This window comes from Phacochoerus africanus, chromosome 8, assembly GCF_016906955.1.
Source record: "Phacochoerus africanus isolate WHEZ1 chromosome 8, ROS_Pafr_v1, whole genome shotgun sequence".
Classification (NCBI taxonomy): Eukaryota; Metazoa; Chordata; class Mammalia; order Artiodactyla; family Suidae; genus Phacochoerus; species Phacochoerus africanus.
In genome coordinates this window covers 96,876,644-96,892,700 of record NC_062551.1, presented here as the reverse complement: position 1 = coordinate 96,892,700, position 16,057 = coordinate 96,876,644, and the positions used below count along the sequence as shown (strand labels likewise).

At 53.8% G+C, this 16,057-nt stretch overlaps 1 protein-coding gene across 1 annotated transcript in view; it reads left to right on the top strand.

The window, feature by feature from the left end:
* Positions 1-16,057, top strand: part of IMPA2 (inositol monophosphatase 2) — a 29,889-nt gene that overhangs the window by 798 nt on the left and 13,034 nt on the right. The window contains exons 2-3 of the mRNA XM_047793664.1: positions 9,923-10,056; positions 14,535-14,639. Of these exons, the coding sequence (XP_047649620.1) occupies positions 9,923-10,056; positions 14,535-14,639 (239 nt within the window). The remainder of the gene's footprint in view (positions 1-9,922; positions 10,057-14,534; positions 14,640-16,057) is intronic.

Sequence of the window (16,057 nt, the reverse complement as noted above, 5' to 3'; positions counted from 1 at the left end):
GGCCGGGCGGAGAAACGTCCTCCTCCCGCCTCGCGCGCGCGTAAAGGCGCACGGCTTCGTTCTGGCGATCCCAAGCGGGGGTGGACAGGAGTAGGAGGAGCCCTGCCCGCAGACGGACTTACTGTTCGGACTGGTAATTTCTTTTCAGTCTGAAAGTTCTGCACAGGTTGAAAACAGGTTGTCACCCGTCCTGCGTTTGAAGTGAGCCCTCACGTGTACAGTGATGGTGCGGTTCTTGGAGTGACTCCTCTAATCCCCTAAACGTTAATCTTCAACCCTAGCGGACATCTTCTGTGTTGGAGGCCCCCCCCCACCCCGCCTCAGCCCAGAAGGAAAACACGCCTTAAAGGGGCGCTGGGAGGCTTGATCCTTGGGGAAAAGGAGGACCCCAACCTTACCTGCTACTTGGATGAAGCTTGTAACTGCAGGACAAGCGTTCTTCCTGGAAAGCAGCGCCAATGGGCGCAGGGCGCACTTGCTTCCCCTCCCTGAGCCCCCCACTTCCTCTCCAGAGTAAACGTATCAGGATATTTGGTAACTTTTAGTTCTACCATAAGCCTTTTCTTCTTTCAGTCTTTGAGAAGAAGCCAGTTTAGGATTCAGACATCACTGTGTAAACCCTTGTGAGTTATGGGTTTCTGTGGTTTTTCAAATTTAGATCCTTGAGGAAACAGAGTTTTTGAAACATTTTTTATACAAATTTCCCAACGCTTACATAGACCTTGCAGTGTGGCGGGCACCATTCTAATGGTCTTAGGAATTTTAACTCAGATAGCTTCTGCTTTTGCAACTTGCTGAGGACAGAAAAGGCTGTTTCTGAGAGTAGGGGAAGGGTACAGTAAGGATTCTGACATCAGGAGTCTGGTCAGGGGGCCCAGGACTCCGGGCTCCCTCTTGGGCAGTATGCTGATGCTGCCTATCTGCTGGCTGCACAGTGGCCCGGAGAGTGGCCAAATGGTCAGTGGCTGAGACAAACAGAAGCTACAGGTCATCCTAACCTGTGTAAAGAGGGACAGATTGTCTTCACCATGTTCTGGCAGTAATAGGGTGCTGACTGGACAAAGACCTGGCCTGGAGGGAGCCAAGGGGGTGATCCTTTGGCGCCTCCCTCAGCCCGGGGGAGGGGGGCGAGGGGGTGGATGCAGGTGCCATGGCCTTGTGGCCAGACACGCCCACCCCCTTGTTTCTGCTGTTTTATTGTTTGCTGCTCTCAGCTGCTCCAGTGTCTGGGTTCTGCACACTCAGAGGTACAGGGAGCAGAGGGAGGGCCCTCTGACTTTCAGACTCTGGTTCTGTTCAGGGTGGCCCTAGATGATTTGCTGTCACCTCCCAGCTGCCCCATCCTGAGAGGCCTCCCTGCCCCAAGTGCCGCCCTCTCCAGGAAGGCCTCCATCACCCATTCCTGTGGTGCCTCTGGGAGGCATCCCTTCCAGTCCCAGCAACCCACCACTTCAGTAGCCCTTCCCTGGCTCTTGAGCCAGCCCCACCCCATCACCACCACAAATACAAAGAGCAATATTCATCAAAATGGGTATTTGTCATCTTTATGTGATGGGTGAACAAACTATCTTAGCAAATTATGCTGTTTAAGTTGTCCTGCAGGGGTATGATCCAGGCCTTGTTGAGCCTGAAGTTTAGACAATTTAGGGGCCCTTTTTAAGAAAAAAATACAAAATTACAAATTCAAAATTAGAGGTAAAAATGGTTTATTCAGGGAGTTCCCCTCATGGCGCAGTGTTTAACGAATCCGACTAGGAACCATGAGGTTGCGGGTTCGGTCCCTGCCCTTGCTCAGTGGGTTAACGATCCCGCGTTGCTGTGAGCTGTGGTGTAGGTTGCAGACGCGGCTCGGATCCCGCGTTGCTGTGGCTCTGGCGTAGGCCGGTGGCTACAGCTCCGATTCGACCCCTAGCCTGGGAACCTCCATATGCCGTGGGAGCGGCCCAAGAAATGGCAAAAAGACAAAAAAAAAAAAAAGGTTTATTCAGGATAAGAAAGATCACAACAGTATACATTTTAAGATGTTAACAACTATAACAAAATACGTAAAAATAATTTTTAACTGCTTCTCAATCTTCTGTAATACTTTTTCCACATTTTTTGTCTTCATAGCCTTTGCATCTTTGAATGATAATGATTTTGTCATACTTTCTACAGAGAGACTAGAAAGATAAATTCAGGCTTTCCTGTAGCATGGCTAATTGAAATTAATTACTGATAGCTTTAAAAAGTTTAGGCTTTCAAACTTGTTGTTGATAGGATCATGTAAATTTTTCAGATCACCATCAATTTTAGAATCTCGTCGGCTTTGTTCTGTATATTACTTGTAAGGTGGGGAAGAATTTTCTGGTGCCGCCCTCTCCAGGAAGGAACCTCGTGGTTCCTAGTCAGATTTGTTTCTGCTGTGCTGTAAAGGCGATGCACTGGGGGATGCCCGGGGGTGGGGGGGAGGCGGGGGCTCCAACCCAATGTCCCCACTCATCTGGTGTGCACTGCCAGCAGCTACTGTTTTGATTTGTGATTTTATTTTTTATCAGTTGCTCACACAGGAAACTAAGTGAGATACCACCAAAGGCACTGTCGTGAAAGCAGCAGTGCCCTGTCCTGTGTCATCCCGTTCGTTTCCCCCAGAGCTTACTGTTCCCAGTTTTCTGATCATTACACCCATTTTCTAAATAATAGGTCTTTTTTTTTCTTTTTTCTTTTTAGAGCCTCACCTGCTGCGTATGGAAGTTCTCAGGCTAGGGGTCAAATTGGAGCTGCAGATGCCGGCCTACACCACAGCCACAGCAACACCAGATCTGAGCCGTGTCTCCCTATGCCACAGCTCAAAGCAAGATCGGATCCTTGACCCACTGAATGAGACCAGAGATTGAACCCGGGTCCTCATGGATGCTAGTCAGGTGTTTTGTTTTTTTGTGGGGTTTTTTTTTTTTTTTGGCTTTTTAGGGCCGCACCCGCAGCATATGTAGGTTCCTAGGCTAGGGGTCCAAACAGAGCTACAGCTGCCGGCCTATACCACAGTCACAGCCACGCAGGGTCCGAGCCGAGTCTGTGACCTACACCACAGCTCACGGCAGCGCCGGATCCTTGACCTGCTGAGCAAGGCCAGGGATCGAACTCGCAACCTTGTGGTTCCTAGTCAGATTTGTTTCTGCTGTGCTATGATGGGAACTCCAATGCTAGTCAGGTTTGTTTCCGCTCTGCTGCAATGGGAATTCCAACAATAGCTCTTTCTTCCATCCTCCAAGCTAGACAGTTATGCCATGTGGCTGTGTTACCCGTTGGCTCCATTGGTAGCCACACCCAGGTTCTGTGGCCACACTGTCAAGCTGGGTAGTGTAGCTGTTTTTTCTTATAGAACTTGTGTTTCCCTTAAATTAAAATAAAAAAGAAAAGTTTTTCTCTTTGCTCAGTTTTCTGCATCCCTCCCAACAGCCACCTCCCGACTTCCCAACAGAACTTCTGATGATCCCTCCCTTGTGGACACTCTGGGGCCCACTGCTGGGGAGACGTGTTCTCACCCTGTCTCCTGTAGCAGAAGCACCAGAGGCTGAGTCCACACCAGGGTTCCTACATGCTAGTTCTGCAAGGGCCACAAATGAGCCCTTCTCCCATGTCCCCAGCTGACGCGCATGTGGGGATAGGACTTGGAGGAGCACTGCTGGGAAGTATTTTGTTACTTGAAATATGGCAACTTATTCATTGCACTCTTGAGGAAACTTTGGACCACGTCCAGTGTGGAGTTATTATGAATAATATTGCTCATACTTCACTCTTGCATGTGTCTTTTGGTTATGTACTCATGCATTTCTGCTGGGGATAGAGTCACAACAGGAGGGAAATCGCTGTGTCATGGGGTGTGAAATTCTGCCAGGTGCTTTTCCAAGGCGGCCCTGCCCATCCACACTCCTCCCACAGCAGACAGACCTCCTTAGCCGGGCCTCTTGGACAACACTTGGTATTGTCTGTCTTTTGATTTTAGCCCTTCTGATGGGTTTGAGGTAGTATTTTAGAGTGGTTTTAATTTGCATGTCCCATCTGACTAATAAACTCTGGTGTCTTTTTATGTGTTTATTGACCTCCCGGAGATCCTAAACGGTGGTGCTGAAGCTGCTTAGAAATGTGTTCATTCAGTCCACAAATATTTGAGTAACTCTGGAAAGGATTTTCCTGTGAGTGCGCCTGAGGTGGGGGCAGAGTCCTGTGTGGAGCCCTCCGGGGTGACGGGGAGGCCACGGGGAGCCCTGCAGTGCCACAGGATGGGGGCCCGGAACCTGTCTCTGATGGAAGCTATTAAAATCGTGCCAGTGAAGAACAATGGTGGATCTGACCAGAGGTAGGGAACCAGGTGGTGATGCAGATGCTTTGTGCAGGTGGATTGGAGGCTGGGCTGAGAGGAGCTGGGTGCCGGCAAGGTTTGGGCCCAAAAAAATGGTCCAGTGGATTTGCCGAAACTAAGGGGGAGCCAGTGTGGAGGTAGAGATCAGACCTGTGAGCTGCTGAGCTTGAATTGCCAGGGGGCAGTGGCAGGGGGGGTTGTCTCTGAGTAGAGGTGTTTGGATGGAGAGTTCACAGGGGAGGCCAGGTGGAGCCCACAGTCTGGAGCCATTGCCTGGGCTGGTATCTAAGGCCGGTCCTGGGACAGGGAGAGAGTGGGCTTGTGCATCCCACTCTCCTTAGGTGGCTCCTCTGGGAGATCCCCACCTGGCAGGGATGGAGGCCTTGCTTCAGAGAAGCCCCCCTGCTATCCTGCCTGCAGAAGGAGGGGCAGGTAGTGATCTCCCATTTCTGCTCTCAGTCCCAGCCTCACCTCCCCCTCCCCCTGCCAGCATCCCAAGCCTTCACAAGAGGAGGGTCTCCCCTGTTGACGGTTGTAACACTTTCACCAACGTTTAAAGCCTCAGCCAAGATAGAATTCGTGACACAATAGCTGGCAGGTGCAGCAAAAGCCCTGTTGGCACATGTGGGCTGCGGGTCCAGGAGCAGTCTATGGAGAGCTCTCTCATGCAGAGAAGGGTTTGTGTTTCCTTCTATTTCCTTCAACTGATTGAACGAGGCCCACCCACATTCCAAAGGGCAGTCTGCTTTTTGGTTGGTGCATCTCATCCAAAACACCCTTGTAGAAACACCCAGAATAACATTTGATGTAGTATTTGGGTGCCCTGTTGCCCAATCAGGTTGACACTAAGAGTAACCATCACATCACACTCAGAAGCCTGGAACCCGAAATGCAGCAGTACCGTTCAGCCCCACACCTGACAGAGGAAAGGTGTGGCCTGTTGAAACCCCTCTTGTTCAGAGTTCTTGATGGGCTATTCTATAGCTTGCTCAGTAGGAATGGGTGATAATCGTGTGGCCCACTTGGGGGCAGTTACTGGAACCAAGGTGGTGCACAGACAAGAAAATGTCATTTGACGTGTTCTGAGTGATACCTTGGATGCCGGAGCTGTGAGGTTTGGAATTCAGGCTTAAGTAATGGAGGGCCCATATTTTATATATTAAACATTAACAGAATGTTATTTGGAGGGAGAAACTCAGGTCAGGAGGTTTGTGGAGTGCATTAGTTAGTGAGTAGCTGAAAAACAGTAATTAAAAAACAGCATGCACTAACTTACTGCTGGCAGAATGAGAAGGTTTAAAATCCCTAAGACTAAGAGAAATAGATGTGGTACAGGGTTTTAGCAGGTAACTCACCTGGAATCCCATGGGCCATCCTCCTAAGGATGAAACTGTAGCTAAAAGGCTGGGCTGATTCAGCCTAATACTGATTTATTTTATTTTATTTTTTAAATTTTTTCTTTTTGTCTTTTTAGGGCCGTACCCAAGGCATACGGATGTTCCCAGGCTAGGGGTCAAATTAGAGCTATAGCTGCCGGTATACACCACAGCTACAGCAATGCAGTATCTGAGCTGCATCTGCGAACTACACCATAGCTCATGGCAATGCCCAATCCTTAACCCACTGAGTGAGGCCAGGGATCGAACCTGAGTCCTCATGGATACTAGTGAAATTCATTTCCTCTGAGCCACATCAGGAACTCCTGATTTATCCTGATTTATCTTAAAACAAGACACTCTCCCCACCTTTCCGTTCGGTGTAGGAAAATGTCTGAATTAAATTTGGTTTTTGGCCATGTCCACAACACATGGAAGTTCCCAGGCAAGGGATGGAACCCATGCCACAGCAGTGACCCAAGCTTATGCTGTGACAATGCCGAATCCTTAACCGCTGGGCCACTAGGGGACTCTGTTTCTTTCTTTTTACTTTCTTTCTTTTTCTTTTTTTTTTTTCTTTTTTTTTTTTTTGCTTTTTAGGGCTGCACTCGGGGCATATGGAAGTTCCCAGGCTAGGGATTGAATTGGAGCTACAGCTGCCGTCCTACGTCACAGCCACAGCTTACACCACAGCTTACGGCAACGCCGGATCCTTAACCCACTGAGCAAGACCAGGGATCAAACCCGCATCCTCGTGGATTCTAGTCGTTTTCGTTAACTGCTGAGCCATGAAGGGAACTCCCCAGGGAACTCTGAATTAAACTTTCCTTAACCTAGTATGGAGATTTGCACATTATATGTGTGGTAGGTTTGGGAGTTTTGTGGTAAGTCATTAAATTTTGCAAGGCCTTGGACCTCTTGGGTGGACCGACTGTCAGAGGAGGGGGTCGGAAGTATGTCTGGGGCAGTGACGGCTGGCTCATTAGAAGGGCAGTGTCCTTTGGGTCAGTAATTCAGAAATGGGATCTACATGTAAGTGGATGAGAGGGAGGACGTGGGGGTGACCTGCAGTTCCCTCCCAGGCATCCAGGGCCCAAAGGAGGAGCAGCAGGTGAAGAAGATGGTCACAACAGATCCATGGGCGGCCCACCCTGAGCTGAAGGTCACAGGCCCACAGGAAACAATCATAGCTCTGCAGTAATAAACAGGAATCAAATCAATACAGAGATACCTCGGAGTCACGCTGTAGCATCATCCTCCTGGATCCATAATCTCCCTCCTTTGTATGACTCCTGGCTGGGCCCTGGCTTCCCTGGAAAGGAACTCAGGTGACATCAGAAACACCCCCACCCCCCACTGCTGTTGCTCACCATGCTGGTTCTGTTTGGGTCTGGAGGACCAAGTGTGCAGAGGCTCCTTGAGGCTTCATCTTCCTGGCATCTTCCCGACATCATCACTGTGAGCTCCGTGCGGCTCAGGGACTGTGGCCAGCAGGCGTGTGCTAGGCCCTGTTTGGGCTGTAGAACCCGCCTGCGGGGGCAGTTCAGAGACAAGGCTGACAGGGTCCTGTCCGGCCACCAGGAGCGCACTTAGAGGTGAGCACCTCTCTCTGTGGGGAGATGGCATCTGAGTCACAAAGGAGAGCTCAGGTGGCCAGTGGGAAGGTGGTACAGGGGGCATGGACACAGAGGTGGGCGGATGGCCTGGCTCCGTCAGAGATGGGGACAGAGGTGGGACAGTCCCTTGTTCCCACGCAAGTCTACTTAGACTCTGGGGGGGCCAGGGGCCCAGGTTCCTTCCTGCTTATTGCTCAGACCCAGTGTTCTCTTCCCAGGTGACCAAAGCTGACCTCCCACCACCACACCCACGTCACAGCAGGTGGCAGAATAGAAAGGGCAAGAGGAAGTGCAGTGTGGCAGTGGCTCCTTGGGGCCTGACTCACATGCACGTGAGTCACATCCCCTCACATCCTACTGGGCTGACCTTGGTCCCCAGGCTCCAGATGCCTTCACAGGAGGCAGAGTGTGGGCTGCCAGGTGGCACTGTACTTTGCCAACCCTGGTGTCTGTTCCTAGAAGAAAGACCTGGAGTAGGCAGGTTGTGTCTGCTCCAGGCCAACCCTCAGAGGCTGCTGTGAGCCACCATGGGGTGTGACTTCATCCTCGGGGTGACCAGGAGCCATTAGGTGCTTTGTGCTGGGAGAGCCAGGGCCAAGGTCAAGCTTAGCCGGCTCTTCTGCCTGATGTGTGGGGAATGGATGTGTGGGCTATGCAGGCCACCGTAGGAGGCTACACAGGGTGGAGGCTGGAGGTTGGCAGGCTTCAAGGCATCGGACCATTTTATCAGGGTAACTGAAGGGCGCAGCGAAACAAGACACACCAAGGTGGCCATCTTCCCCAAGCGCTTGTGGTCCGATTGGAAGCAATGGTGCTGAATCTGCACAAGCCATCTGAAGTGTAATTTATTTGTGATCCAAAGGGTTCTGTGCACCTGTTCTGTGCCAAGCATGACCCCCGATGCCAGGCGAGTGGCCAAGAACCAAGAGCCAGCCCTGCCTGCCTGTGGCACAGGCTTTGGGCAGAGGCCTCGGCAAGGCAGTGCACTGGTGGTTTCCCATGCTCAGAAGTTCTAGACAGAAGGGCCAAAACACAGAGGGTGGGGGCAAAGAGCAGGCGCATGGGTGATGTTGGTAGCTGAGTGGGATTGTGGCTTTGCCCTAAGAGCCAGGCAGCATTAGTGGTTCTAAGCACGAATGTGGTAGGAGCTGGGGCCTGTTCTGAAGTCTTAAGTCTGGCCTCTGCAGAGACGCATGGGGGGAAAGTGGGACCCATGGCTGTGAACCATGTACATGCTCAACTCTGTGAGGAGGGCGGACATGAAATGAGACCCCAGAGAGTCAGGCCATCTGCCTCCAGAGGACTCTTCCTTGCCCTGTGTTTCAGTCCTGCCCAGGGTTGCCACAGGGCTGGTCAGATCCCCAAACCCCCATCCTCTCCTCCCCAGTCTCTCATCAGCAAGACCCTAGGACACATGACCAGGATGTTCCAGGGGCTCTGGTGGCACATGCTAGGGTAGGGTGCCTCTCTCTCTCCTTCTCCCCAATTGTGTGCACACACCCCATGTACACACCCACCATACACACCCATCATACACACACACCATATACACACTCATCATACACCATATATACACTCACCATATATACATACCCATCATATACACCCTTACACACCCACCATACACACCATATACACACTCATCATACATACCATATACACACTCACCGTATATACCCAACATATACACACCCACCAAGGGGCAGGACATTACAGTTAAAAGGGACAGGAAGGCCCCAGGCAGGCAGCTGAGGGCCGGCACCCAAATCTGAGCAGGACCATCCTCCGTGACTTTCCGTGTGAGCCCCGCCTGCAGACCTGGGGAGGCATCTTCCTGACTTACTCCTCTTCAGCGCCTTGGTACCCAGTGGGGAACACGCATCTAAGGCTGAGTCATTGTCACAGGCAAGGACGTCAGCTGGCAGTGGGGGCCTTGGAGGAGGTGCAGGTTCTGGGTGCAGCTGGCCCCAGAAGAGGTCAGAAGTCAGAAGATGGAGCTGTGAGCCAGGCAGAGGTGACAGGAGCAGGAGTGGGGCTGTCTCCTGTGGCTGAGGAGCCACATGGCCTTCTGCTTGCCTAGGGTCCTGGAACCTCCTGGGAGCTTGGGCCTCTGTCGTGGGTTGAGATGGACTCACTGGCAGTTCCTGCGATTCCAGCCCACGGCCCTGAGGCCACTGGGCCCCCTTGGTCTGACTCGGCCGTCCTGTCTGGGTTCCTGGGTTTCAGACAGGAAGTCTGGGATCCTGACCCAGGAGCACATCGGTGTGAGGGGCAGCATGCAGGAGCGAGCGTGCATCTTATGCTGAAATCTCCCAAGTTCAAGCTCGGGCGCAGGGGCATGTTGGCTATCACTTTGGGTCCTAGAACCACGTTTTTCCTCCAAAGAATGGCTGGTCCATGGGTGGGACAGTGGCTGGCAGGGGTGAGTCCACTTCCTTGGGAGGAGAGAAGCGGCCCTGGTGGCCCCCTGAAAGCCAAGCCCCTGTCTGTTGTCTGTCCGGCCATGGCAGTGGAGGAGGAGCTGCAGTGTCCCCAGCACGGGTGGGGGGTGGAGGTCGGAGTCACCCCTCTCCTGACTTTCATTACAGATCATCAGAAAAGCACTTTCTGAGGAAAAACGTGTGTCAACGAAAACGTCGGCCGTGGACCTGGTGACAGAAACGGACCAGGCAGTGGAGGCCTTGATCCTGTCCGAGCTGCAGGAGCGCTTCCCCTCGCACAGGTGGGTGCACCTGGCCCTGCGCTGCCACGTCGCCAGTGGATCTCGGGTCCCAGCACGTTGCCCCTCTGAGGACGACCCCTGGTCCCTGAGCAGACTTTCCTGGGACCTGTCCCCATGTGTTGCCATCCCCCAAGGGCCGTCTGCCCCTCCTGCTGCCCTCACGCCCAGGCCAGCTAACCTCCAGAAAGAAGTCCCTGACCTTTGGGCAAGAGCCAGCATTTGCCCAGCACAGTGAACCTAGTCCAGGGGTTCGGGGGTTGCTCAGGGTCTCCTTCCTTTAGGCACCTGCTCACACTAGCGTACAGCCGTCAGATTTCCAGGTGTAGGTGACGTGTCATCCAGGTGTAGGTGACGTGACCAAGGCAGGGGAGGACAGATCCACACTCACCTTTGCACTGCTGCTTCCTTCTCATCCCCTGTCTGAGGGCCCTCCCCGAGGGTGTGGGTGTATGTTTGCGTATATCCTATACGTGTGCACGTGTGTATGTGTGTGCGCACGTATGTGTGCGTGTGCATGTGTGTTGGTAGCTGTTTGGTGTAAAGTCAGGACTCTGACACCTGTTATAATAGGTACAAGCTCTGCAATGTTTATGTTTCCTAACTTCTAACTAAATTAAATGGCAGCGTGCAAGGAATTGCAGTTTGACCCTTGAACAGCGCAGACTGAGCCGTGCAGGTTTCAGTAGTAAACGCTGCAGACTTGGAGGACTGTAAATTGTACCTGGAGTTTGGACTGGGTGGGGGGTCCTGTGCCTCTGGCCCCACTTATTCCAGGATTTTATTCCCTGGAGGGTGCTGGCTCAGGAACTGCCGCTGATTCTGGCTCACGAGCTCTTTCTGTCCCTTGTCGTCCAGGCCACTCTGACAGCAGTGGGGACCTGGTGTCCAGGAAAAGGCAGGACTCTGAGGGTGACATTACCAGGGCTCCTGGCGCTGGCCAGTTGCTGGTGGTTTGGACCCACTCTTCTGTCAGTAGGGGCCTGGGGTCCATTCATACAGTGTGAATTCAAACACTAGTTGCTGTGTGTCGGGATCAAAGTCACTGCATCACCGGGGGACCTCTTGCTCCAAAGCCCCTTCAGAAGACCGTCCACCCCGGGCAGCAGACCCCCTGACAGCCAAAGGCACCTGCCAGCCCACATGACAAAACCCTGGGAGATCAGCTGCTGCTCCCCCAGGAGTTGGTGGTCCCCAAACTGCAGGCCACAGGCCAGTATGGCCAAAGTGGATGGATGGCAGCCTGGGCTCTGAGTGCTCTGGGCGCCTCTGCCCAGTCTGGGCCCCTGGGGAACCATGGCCTATCCCCTGGTCTGACAGCCCCCGTGCCCTGCGGGGCACGCAGACACAGAAAGAAGCCGTCCCTGCCACCACTGGCTGGATGCCCCCTTCTGTCGTTTCCCTGCTGTGCTTTGCGCTGGGAGCGTGCCCTCGGGCAGCAGGGCCCGGCTGAAGGCTGAGCAGGTGAGGCTGAGGACCATTAGCTGCTCCCTAGGGGACTGAAGGTGACCCTGACCTTGTCGAAGAGTAAACAGACTGGCCAGAAGGAAAGGCTGGGTGCCCCTGGCCATCAGAAGCACAGGGGTTGTTACGACTCAGGAGAATGTAACGAAGCCGACTGTTGTTGTGACCTGAGCCCCACCCCGCTACCATTTCCCTCTGTACAGGAGATAAGCCTCGGAAATGGCCCCAACCTGAGTCACGTGTGCTGTGTCTGTTTACATTGCCGGCTCTGTGGGGACGACCCAGGGGTCTTGTTGAGGTGTCTGTTACTCACACTCCATCTGTCACAGTCCGTTTCCCCCACCCTCTGCCCCCACCCCGTTCCTCAGGAATTACCTTCCCACACGGAAAAGTCAGGTTCCAGGGAATAAATGCGCCACATCCCTCCCCACAGACCTGGGTGGTATTCTTGGTGCCTCCAAAGAGTGGACACGTTTGAGGTCCTGGGCCAGGTGCCACCCACGGGCATGAGGCAAGTAGGGAGGTGACCGGCGGTGCTCCCTCCACCTGGGCAGGGGGCACAGGAGGAGAGGAGCCCTCTGCCTGAACAGTTAGTGCCCAGAAAGGCCAGGCCTCCAATGCTGCCTTGAGCGATTCCCACCAGAAACGCCCCACGGGCCAAAGTGGTGCAGCAGAAGCATCATGGGGGCTGCTTGGGGCGCCTGGAGGCGGGGCCCACATATTTGCTGATGGAGTAACAGACCTCACGGCCCTGGGAGCCTTAAGAGCCCTACCGGCCTCAGGCTGTGCTCTAACACCTCCTTCTCCTGGGATTTCAGCAGTTTGCCTCTGACCCCACCAGGTACCTGTTCCTGCTTAAAATCAGGTTTGAAACGGCAACCTTCCCCAGCTTCCCGGGATCATCTTTGCTGTGAGTCGTTTCCATCCTCAGCCTTAGTGACACCTCCTCACTGCTTCCTGGACCTTGTGCCCAACTTAAGCCTGGGCACTTGGCCCTCATCTGTGTGTTTTTCGGGCGCGGTCCCCTTTCTTTAAGAACGGAATCACAAGCCGCTGCAGGGGAGGAAGATCATGTTGCTACAGAAGGCCCTGAAGTCGGAGTTCATTCCTTCCCTCTTTGGCCCAGAAAACCCACGGAGCTAATGCCGTGCGCAGTTGCTCCCTCATTTCTGCTGTGGTCAGGGGTCAGTGATCATCTTGCCTGGCCTCACCCCGCCCTCTAGCCTTCTCTGACCATGACCTTGTTTGTCTAGACCACCACACACCCCCCCACACACACCCCCACACACCCAGCCTGGGTCACATGACCTAAATGCTCCAGATTCCTTGGGGAGGGGAGGGGAGGTAGTCCAGGCAGGAGCTGGCCCCCCTCTGGGATGTAAGCCTCTGGGGCTGGTTGAGCCTCCCAGGGTCTCTGCTCAGCTGGATTTCCCAGGCACCTCCCCCTGCCGCAGCAGTGCTTTGCCTGCTCACAGGTGGGTTTCTCCAGGGACAGCGGTGGCAGGTGGATTCATCACATGCACAGCGTGCTTCAGATGATTTGTGTCTGTCTGCATGACTCTGTCCCCATGGAGTATTTCATCATCTGGGGGATGGAAGTAATGTCCACAGTTGAGGGGGACCAGCCCAGTGATGGCAACTGTGACAGCACTGTGTCACTTAAAGTGACACCAGAACTCAAGGCACCCACTGACTGCACAGTGTTAGGACTGGGACACGTGGACCCAGAGAGCTTCCTGCAGACAGAGGTGTCTGCACATCCAACGCGACATCCGCTGACCCGTGAGACTAGTGAGAGTAAGGCGTTGACTCTGACTTTAAATTCTGTGTAATGGAGTTCCCGTTGTGGCACAGCGGAAACAAATCCAACTAGGAACCACGAGGTTGCGGGTTTGATCCCTGGCCTCACTCAGTGCGTTAAGGATCCGGCATTGCCGTGAGCTGTGGTGTAGGTCGCAGATGCAGCTCGGATCCTGCACTGCTGTGGCTGTGGTGTAGGCTGGCAGCTGTAGCTCCGATTCGACTCCTAGCCTGGGAACCTCCATATGCCATGGGTACGGCCCTAAAATGACAAAAAGACAAAAAAAAAAATCTATGTAATGTACATTATTTACATTTCAGCAGCCACGTGGGCCTGGTGGCCGTTGTGCTGGACGCAGTGATGTCCGTCTACCTGTGGGATCACTGACGCCAAGTCTCGGGGCCCACGGTTCCCTGGAACATGGTTCCAGTCGGCCTGCCCAGCGCCGACCTCTCTGGGCTCAAAGCTCCCGGTGCCCAGGGTGGATGTGCAAGATGCCTGCAGGACACGGAGTGTGTCTCATTTTTCGCTCGTTTTTCTTTCTTGGTAAAGGTGCATTGTGGTCAGGCCTTAGCAGGTGGACCTGATCCCCGGGGATAGTCAGGAGCCCGTGTTGGGCACCTTTCTGGGGGCATTAGGTGGGGTTTGTTCTCTCCCGAGAAAGGCTCCCGGAGCCTGAGGGGAGGGGCCTCCAAGGAGAAATGTCAGCCCCGTTGATGTGTGCAGAGGCCTTGTCACCACCTACAGTTCGGGCAACAGACAGGTGTCAGCTGTAGGTGGCATTTCACGCTGGGCCCCATGATGCAGCCTGCTCGGCCACAGCACTGCCAAGGGGGCCCTGGCAGGCCCCTGCCAGTGTCCCCAGGCCCTTTGCTGGCTTTGTCCTTGGCTTGCTTTCTTCAGGGGACAGTGGAGGCAGAGTCAGCCCTTCCCGCCTCCATCCTCAGACCCCTGCCTGGCCCTCTGCATCCTTGGTGCTTTAACAGAACATTTCCCCTGCCCTCCCTGAGGTGTCACTGTGTGCGCCCAGGTCCCGCTGAGTGACCGACTAGCAGATAGTAAAACACAAGTCTTTCCCAGACGCTGCCCCTGTTGGACCCGAAGAAGCCCGGCAAGATCCCCTCACCACATCTGTGCCACCTCCCACAGCCTGGGCTTGGAAGCGCTTTGTCTCTGGTCCTTGGTATTTCCTCATGCTGAGCTCTGCCCACCTCAGGTTCATCGCAGAAGAGGCTGCGGCCGCCGGGGCTAAGTGTGTGCTCACCCCCAGCCCCACGTGGATCGTCGACCCCATTGACGGCACCTGCAACTTCGTGCACAGGTGAGTCTCAGCGCAGCCCCTGGCTGAGGGCTGGAACCATCCTGCCTCCCAGATTTGTCTTTTCTGAAGCGGCATTGCTTTCAGCAGGAGCAAGTAAGCAAACCTCTAGCGTGTGTGTAGTCTTGGTTTACTGAGTCTTGATACTTAAGGCTTTCTGGAGTTCCCATTGCGGCTCAGCAATAACAAACCTGACTGGTATCCATGAGGATGCTGGTTTGATTCCCGGCCTCACTCAGTGGGTTAAGGATTTGGCGTTGCTGTGGCTGTGGTGTAGGCCAGCATCTGCAGCTCTGATTCAAGCTGTAGCCTGGGAATTTCCATGTGCCACAGGTGCCGACCAAAAAGACAAAAATAAAATATGGCTTTCCATTTGTGAGATACACTTGGAGCATGTAAGAGACTTCCACTTATGTAAAAACTTGTCTGCCATGTGTAAATGTTAGATGGAATTAAGAAGGACCCTTCAGGAGTTCCCATTGTGGCGCAGTGGTTAACGAATCTGACTAGGAACCATGAGGTTGTGGGTTTGATCCCTGGCCTTGCTCAGTGGGTTAAGGATCTGGCATTGTCGTGAGCTGTGGTGTAGGTCACAGATGAGGCTCGGATCCTGCGTTGCTGTGGCTCTGGCGTAGGCTGGCAGCTACAGCTCTGATTCGACCCCTAGCCTGGGAACCTCCATATGCTGCTGGAGCGGCCCAAGAAATGGCAAAAAGACAAAAAAATAAAAATAAAAATAAAAAAGAAGGACCCTTCAGAGGCCCCTAGAGAGATGCCAGGGCAGTGAACAGTTCAAGGTGTCTGGTTCAGCAGCCATGGGAGTCCGGTGTGGGCAGAGGCTCTGGGGGCGAGGAGCTTGCCAGAGGCCACCTGGTCTGACTGGTCAAATATCAGCCCAGAGCAGCAGGTTCTTGGGAGGTCAGAGGCCCTGGAGGTGAGGAGTGAGCTCTGGGCATTGACGGCACATGCCCAGACCCAGAAGCACAGACACCAGGGCGGGTGTCTGAGCTTTGCTGCTGGCCCGGAACCCAGGGCATTGAGAGCGCATTGGTTTCTTTGGAGGAGGTTTCCCTACAAGGACACGCCTGCAGCCCCAGAACTCCTGGCCCATCCTGGGACCCCATCTGACTGGGGAGGCCCATGGACCACTGGACCCACAGGGAGGCCCCCAGCCTCGATGACCCAGGACACCAGTTTCCTTGCTGACAGAAGGGAGAGCGCGGCCGGGCACGGGGGCCTCACGTGGGATGTTTGTGAGTAAGTGTGCAAAGAGACTCAGTATATCACAGTAATCATCACTCTTTGCTTAACTCGGGTCATATGAGACTGCAGTCATAGCCACACAGGTGGCTCTTTAGAGGCACTGGAACAGTCGTCTCATGACAACACAAGTGCCACTAAACTCTTAATTTTTTTTCCTT